Source organism: Furipterus horrens, unplaced genomic scaffold (assembly GCF_987537825.1).
Source record: "Furipterus horrens unplaced genomic scaffold, mFurHor1.1.pri manual_scaffold_8, whole genome shotgun sequence".
NCBI classification, from domain to species: domain Eukaryota; kingdom Metazoa; phylum Chordata; class Mammalia; order Chiroptera; family Furipteridae; genus Furipterus; species Furipterus horrens.
Genome location: NW_028327178.1, coordinates 10,010,427 through 10,018,050, shown reverse-complemented (window position 1 = coordinate 10,018,050; position 7,624 = coordinate 10,010,427). Strand labels below are relative to the sequence as shown.

The following is a 7,624-nucleotide window of genomic DNA, read 5'->3' as shown; positions in this document are numbered from 1 at the left end:
GATCTAGTCACACTGCAGCCAGAATGGACCTTCTAGAATCTGTTCACATCACCTACCTGCTTAAAACCTTCAGTGGTCCCCGCCCCCAGTGCTCCCACAATAATACCCATACTCCTCAGGCGGCTTCTCTCCCCACTTACCTCTCACCATTTCCCACCTCACATGGCTCTTCACTCTCTGCATGGAACATGCTTATTCCCTTTGGCCTCACTGCTCGGCCAACTCCTAGCTATGCTGCTATAGTCTCTATGTCGATGCCCTTTCCGGCTTACTTGCCCTCCCATAGTCTGCCGTAATTTCTCTGGCATGGCCCTGATGCACCTCTCATGGTACCGGCCTGTGTCCTCCCCTGCTTCACCCTCTAGCCTTGCTACTCCAAGGGATGCCCGTGGGCCAAATGCATCGGTATCGCCAGAGTTCGTTTAAGAAGCAGAATTGCAAGACCAGCTAGAGCTGCAGAATCAGATGAGCATTTGAACGAGGTAGTCTCACGCACATTGAATTTGTGAGGCTTCAAGTGCAGTTTCCATGGGGAGGGAGCACTTGTCTACCCAGAGCCCAGCTCAGTGTCTTTCTTAAAAAAGAGAGATTTAACTGATCAATGCATCAGGCTGATGTCACATTAACACGCATGCTCTCCAGGAAAAACAAAAAGCAAGTCCCCTGGTTTATAACCTATGTATCTCTTCACAGGTTTCCTCTAAATTCTCTCATTCACCTCCCATGTCTTCTTGTCTTCCTGTCAAATCCCATTTCTGCATGATTATCTGAATGACTGCTCTATTACTAATCACACTGGCTATTTTGTTTTTCAGTCTTTTTTTTAAACACTGTAAGTGACAACCCAGGCATGGCCCAATTTGTACTGTCTTCTTGGAACTTGGTTTCTTTGAAAACTGATATCTGGGGGTAGTTTAAAAAATTGTTGACCTCACCCGTCCTTTTTATTAGGAAGAAAAAACAACAACAAAAAAACAAAAAACAAAGAAACAGATAATAGGGGTTTCCAGTGCTTTATGATTAGTTTTTATTTTGTCAGCCCTGGTGACCAAAAATATTCCCAGATGTTTATATTCCTTGCAGGCTCTCATGAAACAATAGATCACTTTTCCAGAGAAGTATACAGTTAAGAGAGCTTTCACACTCAGCTTTGAATTCGATTAATACAACGTTAGATCTGAAAGAGAGTTTGTGAACTGTCTCAAATCCAGCATCTCAAAAGGTCCTCCATAAATGGCTGGTTTTGACCCATCACTGATGCCCACCTCCCCCCACTGGCTCCTCCCTTTTCTTTCCAAGTTAAATTTGCAATTCTCTTAAAGGCACAACTTGCCTAAGGTTTGTACCGGGTCACGTGACCAGCAACCTTTTATGATGATAATATTCGATGATAGGATTGACACACCCTTTGTAGGTGAACAATGACATAATTTGTTTTTCTTTTGTTGAATGTATCCACAGCCTTTCAGCATGCACTCTCTGATCAGAAAGTTGACTAATTTCCCCAACCAGGAAGTTAGTGGTGCTCCTTCAGTATGAAGTCAGTCAGGATGAGCCGGGAAGGAGAGCCCCAGTGGTTTTCTGATACCGGGTTCCAGGTAACAGATTTGGAGGTTGCATCTCCATAGTGCTTCCTGAACCACGTGCTGAAACAGTCCTGAATTCTCTTAAATCCAGTGTGTTTACCACACTCAAAACTAAGCTGTTCAAACTCAAAAGTAGTTTTGTTCCATGCTTACAGCGTGGTCTGTACTTCTGCAGAACCAAGCCAAAATAAATACTTGCAGATTTGTGTTGATTGAATGATTTCAGGTAAATAAACAAGCTCTGCTGCCCACTGGGGCCAGATAATGTAAATGAGAAAACACACAGCAGGGAGTGCGGCCGAGGGGAGCTCCACCCTCCCCACCCCCCACCCCCCGTCTCTCTAAGGGAAGAGGCAGCCACCACCTCCAGTCCGCTCTGCACGTTCGGAAAGTGGATCCGGGTTTGCGAGAGCGTCTGATTTTTCAAAGGACGCCACAAATCCAGACTTTTAATACGATGTCTCCATTTTAAATGTTGGCAAGCAATTTAAATGTTCATAAGACATCTTGCAGACCAATCTTGGCAACCAAAGACACCTAACATGGGTAGGAAGCCACACAGCTCTAAGCAGCCACCTTGCAGCCTCTGCGTTAAATTGAGCGAAAAATGTAAGAACACGGCTTCTCAGAAATGCGATTAATGTTAAGGCAAGAGCTTGCGCCGTGCGAACCCGCCTGGGCTCAGAGGCTGGTATTGCATTCTGCCTGTGTGGGCTTGGGCAATTCCCCTCATCTCTACAAACCTCAGGCTTGCACCTGTAAAGTGGCCATGATGTTTTTTAAGAACTGCAGCTTTGCAGGGTTGTTTGGCGGACAGGAAAAAAAAAAAAAAAAAAGCCTGCTTAAGCCCTTAGAATTAGCAGCTCTCAATCGAGTAGACTGAAAACTCCTCCTCTTTCTAGAAATGAAATTAATTATTCAAGGGCCAGCCAAACCTCATGCACATAACTTCATATTCCCAGGTATCTCATGCTTCCTCCCTCAAAAGCATTTGCAAATTTTCTATATGATAACCTTTAAAAAAATGTTCCCGAGCAGCCAGAACGAGCAATATCGGCTTATCTATCCAGAGGGAATAAGCTCTACTTTTAAAATCAGTCCTGCCCCTGGCGGGGGGAGGAGAACTCGCCCCTCCTTCTCCCCATTCACACCACACACACACCCACACACACCCACCCACAAACACACACACACACACACCCCTTCCAAATCAAAGCGGTGTTTGGAGTTAACTTCCTAACAGTTTCAATCGGTACTTTATTTACTAACATGGCCTCTGGCATCATTCCTCTTACTAAATTTCTCTTCATCTCATCTCTCTGAAACTACCCACTTTCCCAGTTTAAAAACTTTCTTTTTCCGAACTCTTTCCGGGATTTGTTTACAGGAGTCTCTTAATTGTGCAATACGATAAGGACGAAAGTCCCAGTCTCCCCACCCCCAACCACCTGGCCCGACTCCTGGACCCCACGGCAACTGCAGTTGACTGGGCGTCGGGCGCTGGCGTTCTCAGTCCGGACCCCCGGCTCCCCCAGCACGGTTTGGTAAGGAAGCCATTTCGGGCCGAGCAGGGTCTCACCCGCCGCGGGTCCGGAATATGTCCCGGCAGGTCTCGATGTGCCGGGGTGCCCAGACCCGCCAGAGCTGCAGCGCGCGCTCCCCCTCCCCCTTTCCCGCAACCTTCCGAGGAGGCGGGCCCGGCGTCTAGTTTCGCTACGTCACTTGGGAAGTCCCCATAAAGTAAAGGCTTGTGCCCTAGCCATTCCCACACTTCGGAGGTCCTCGGGCGCGCCCTGAGTCGGGTCTCCATCCCGGTGCTGCCTGACCGCCGCGCTCACAGCTCGCCTCCTGCAGACTCAGGTTGGGTGACTGAGTTTCCCCGGGTTCTGCAGCGGAGTTCCCGCCGGCTGCGCGCGGAGATGTCTGGAAAGAGGGCGCGTAAGAACGCGCAGCCCAGCCCTACGCGGGCTCCGGCAGGTAGGGACCAGATGGGGCCCGCGGAGATCCTGGCCGGGGTGGAGGTCTCGGTCGGGGCGCGGTCAGCCCGTCCACTCGGAACCTCAAGGTCCAGCCATGGCTGCGCCCTTGAAAGTGCTTTCGGGGTGCCTCCTGGAAGTTCTTCGGGGGGTTTACCCAAGACGGTGGACAGGGCGAGGGGAGGGATCCGGTGTGGGTTTGCGGTGCAGCTGTATGTTAGCTTGTGCGGAACGCCTCTTCTCCTTCGCCTGCCGTCCATCCCCACTTGCCCTGCCCCGGGGCCACGGGGAGAAAAAGTGCAAGTGCGGGTGTCAGCCACGAGGAGAAAGTCGGCGTCATGGCAGGTGGGGGCCGGAGGAGCTCTTGGAGCTCCCTGGCCTCCTAGCGCTTCCTAAGACAGGCCTCTTTCTCCGGAGTCGGGGACCTCGGAGGGCCCTGCATTAGGCGTTATCACCCTCCACCCCCAGCGCGAACAAAAGCGGAGATAACACTTCGTACGATCACAGCAGCTCTTCCTGAAAGGACTGATGGAGGATGGTGGAGGCTTCGCAGGGACCACTGTGTTTAGAGCCCAGGAAGTCTTGCTTCTTTTTTTAAGAGTTACATCGTGTAACATTTTAACAATCTCTATTAGTTACGGAGGGGGGATAGGAGAAACAAGAGTTGGTCCTCAATTTTTAGGACTCCCCTCTCCCCCCAATAGCCCCATCAAATGACTTTTCAGGTCAGCCCCTACCCCCAGCCCTCTTTAGAATTTTATTTATTTATTTATCTACCTATTTATCTATCTATCTCTTTAATTAATATTAGAAAGGAGAAGGGCGGGGAGAAGGAGAGGGAGAGAAACATCTCTGGTTGCCTTCCGTGTGCCCCGAACTGGCGACCTTTCAGGGAGTCGAATCAGCAGCCTTTCAGGGAATCCAACCAGCAACCTTTGGTTTTGAGGGAGGACGCCCAACCTACTGAGCCTTACTGGGGTCTTCTTTATAAATTTTATCAAACAATCCCAGGGGACAGCAGCAAAGAAGGCAGCAAGGCTTTGCGCTTTAAAATACGTGTGGTCATGCTGCTATTACATCAGCAAGTAGTAGTCCCCCTGCCCCCAGACATGCTTTCATTTTGTAGGGCTCCTGCAGCGTGCAAAGGCAGTGGCTTTATTGGCAATGTGGCTATGGCTAAGGGGGCTGCTCTCCCGGGCCCTTGCTTGGGAGGGAAAACCTTAGTCCACCTTTTGTGATGCCCAATCGTTCTGACCATGTTTTGAAAAGGCCTCAACTTGTGCATAACCTTCACTCATCCAATTAGCTCCCAAGAGCAAGGGACAGGAGGAAGATCCCACTTAAACTTTAGATAATACTTTTTATAAGTAGAGATATAAGTGATGTGTAACATTGTATCAGTTTTAGGTGTACAACACAATGGTTTGATACATGTATATGTTGTGAAATATTATTACAATAAATTTAGTCAGCATCCATGATTACAGATTTTTTTTTATTAATACATTTAGAGGTGTGTAAGTGTAACAAAGACTAAAGAAACAAGTAGGAGCTATTTTCTGCCTCTTTTGGTGAAAGGAATAATTTTTCTTATAATTCAGGGCTTCCAAAATTGTATGCAGAATGCTAATTTTTTTAGGATGGTATGTTAATACATCCCACTCACTGAAAACAATATGCCTTTGTCAAAATGTTTGACTCTGTAACCAATAAAGGAAGCTGTCTTATGATATTTATTAGGTGTCTTGTTAGAGCTTATGAAAATTTTACTCAGCTCTTGTAGAGAGAGAAATTGTTTGAAATGTATATTTAAAAATCCACTTTATTATACATTTACAGTTTTTAGTTATTTTGAGCCTAAAGAGGGTCTTTGCAGGGTCTCTTTACAAAGTAAACCAGATTTCAATTTGTAGTCATAGTGGTTTTTAATATTCATAATCATGATCTTAAAGTGGACCAGAAGGCCATGAGTTGCTCTTTGAAATATCCATGAAAATTGAAATTATGGTTAGTATAGTTTAATGTTAATTTCACCTACTTAAAAGACTTACTTGAAAATTAGGTGATAAGCATTATGTTTTTTAAATTAACATTCAGTTAATTACAATATCTCTATTCTAAAAAGTAATAAATTTGTAAATTAAACTTCACTTACTTTCTGCTTCACTCATCTCCCTAAAGGCAATGGACTGGTAGAGATTGGGTTTGTTGGAAGAAATTAGCTTAAGAGTAAAATTTAAACTTTTAACTTATTTTAAGGAATGTGGAATTACTTTTGGAATACAAGTTTGAGCCTTTTATGAGAAAATTTCAGAATTTTAAAAATAAAGAATACATTTAGATTTGCCTGTTAATGAGGGCATAATCTGAGCTATGAATTAGTGCCAGAAAAAAACAAGCCATATTTCAAAACAACAGAAAAGAGTTTAGAACTGACTTCTATCCCTCCCCCCTACCTTAGGTGAGAGAAGAAAGTGACGCCCTGTGAGGCTGGCAATGTCTCTCTAACCATGATGTTTGACATTTTAAATGTTTGTATTTGCAAATAAGGTAATCTGTGCTCCATCCAGCATGTTTTTTTAAAAAAGATTTCCAAGTAAATGTCATGTCTTTGTTCAACTGTTGTGGTTGTTATGAGTTATGACGTGTTTGTATATGTTGTGTGTTTGTGTATCTCACATTCAGAAAACAGGTGGACATAAAACTAATGTTAAGAGAAGTGCTTCATGGGATAAATACTCAATGTGTCACTCTTGCTGGTTACAGTTTGGAATGCTGCCAATTGAATTTTGATGTTTTGCTTTCCTTTTCAGAGATTGAAGTTGAGTGTGCTCTTCAATTAAGAAGACTTGGAGACAAACTGAATTTCCGGCAGAAACTTCTAAACCTGATATCCAAACTCTTCCACCTGGGAACCTGACTGCTTCAGAAGCCTTCTAATGAGGAGATTTTTGAAACGGGATTCACGATATTTCATTAGTTACGGGAGAGATTGCCTTTTCATGAAGAAGAATGTAAAGGAGCTCACGGCTGCCGTTGGATGCTTTTGTGAATGAAGATGGAATACATCACAATGAATTTCTGTTGCAGCTTTTCTAGAAGTCATTCTCTGGGATGTTTGAACATTAGAAAACTGCTTCGTTTATTTTAAAGCAAGACTTGAAGAGTGTTGAAAATATGAAATGAATTATTCATACTTTTTGGTTTTGCTTAGAGAATTGTTTCAGTGTTTTTGCTGAAGGTTGATGCCCAGTTTAGTGTAAGAGGAGTTGATAAATGATTAGATTGTAGGCAGGGGCCAAGAAACAGAATAGGTTCGGTGTGTGTTTCTACTTTGGGATGACAAGTCCAGAACAATGTATAGTATTTGGTTTATATGTATTATCTTGTTCAGAGTAAAAATTTCATCTGATAACACTGACTGTCATAGTGAATGTTTATTTTATAGGTCACTACAAAATATAAAATAATTTGGTAGTTTATTTCTTTTGATGTAAAATGTATTCCTTCTGTTCAGATGACCTCTCATTAAATGTGTTTCTGTGGGATTAACTGGAAAGTATGTAACTGGAAAAAATTGGACCAAAGTATGAAACTGTTACTTGGTGCCAGTAAAATTCTTACACGTTGAATATAAAAAGATAAAAAGCATGGGGATTTTGGATAACGATGGATAATTTTTAAAAAGTGGATTTCACTTTTTACTGCTGTAATTAAAAACAGTAAAACAAATATTCTAAAGTAAACTAAGAAAATGAATATTTCTAAAGAAGTTTCTAAAATCTGTAAAGTACCTTTTTTCATATTAGTATGTATTCTAAAAAAATGATCTTTTAAGAGAAATTAAGCACGTTTTCATAATTGGCATATACTTTTTAAATTAATTTTTATTTTAAATTACAGTTTACATTCAATTTTATTTTGTATTAGTTTCAGGTGTATGGGACATATATTTTATTTTTATTTTTTTTAGAGAGGAATAGCTTGGTCATCCAGAATGAAAATCTTGGGATTTTCATTTTTGATGAGCAATTTCTATATAAAATTTGTATTAAAGTAATA

At 43.0% G+C, this 7,624-nt stretch overlaps 1 protein-coding gene across 1 annotated transcript; it reads left to right on the top strand.

Moving 5' to 3' along the window:
* Positions 1 to 3,340: 3,340 nt before the first annotated feature.
* PMAIP1 (phorbol-12-myristate-13-acetate-induced protein 1) lies at positions 3,341 to 6,983 on the top strand. Its single transcript, XM_090285075.1, has 2 exons — positions 3,341 to 3,563; positions 6,376 to 6,983. Exons 1-2 carry the CDS (start codon positions 3,506 to 3,508, stop codon positions 6,480 to 6,482), a joined length of 165 nt encoding a protein of 54 aa, XP_090141201.1. The 5' UTR covers positions 3,341 to 3,505; the 3' UTR covers positions 6,483 to 6,983.
* Positions 6,984 to 7,624: the final 641 nt, after the last annotated feature.

What these genes read in the sequence shown, in the direction of transcription:
- PMAIP1 (XM_090285075.1), top strand. Translation starts at nt 3,506, where the DNA reads ATGTCTGGAAAGAGGGCGCGTAAGAACGCGCAGCCCAGCCCTACGCGG. An exon ending in CCCTACGCGGGCTCCGGCAG is followed by an intron (nt 3,564 to 6,375) that starts GTAGGGACCAGA and finishes TTTCCTTTTCAG; the next exon opens with AGATTGAAGTTGAGTGTGCT.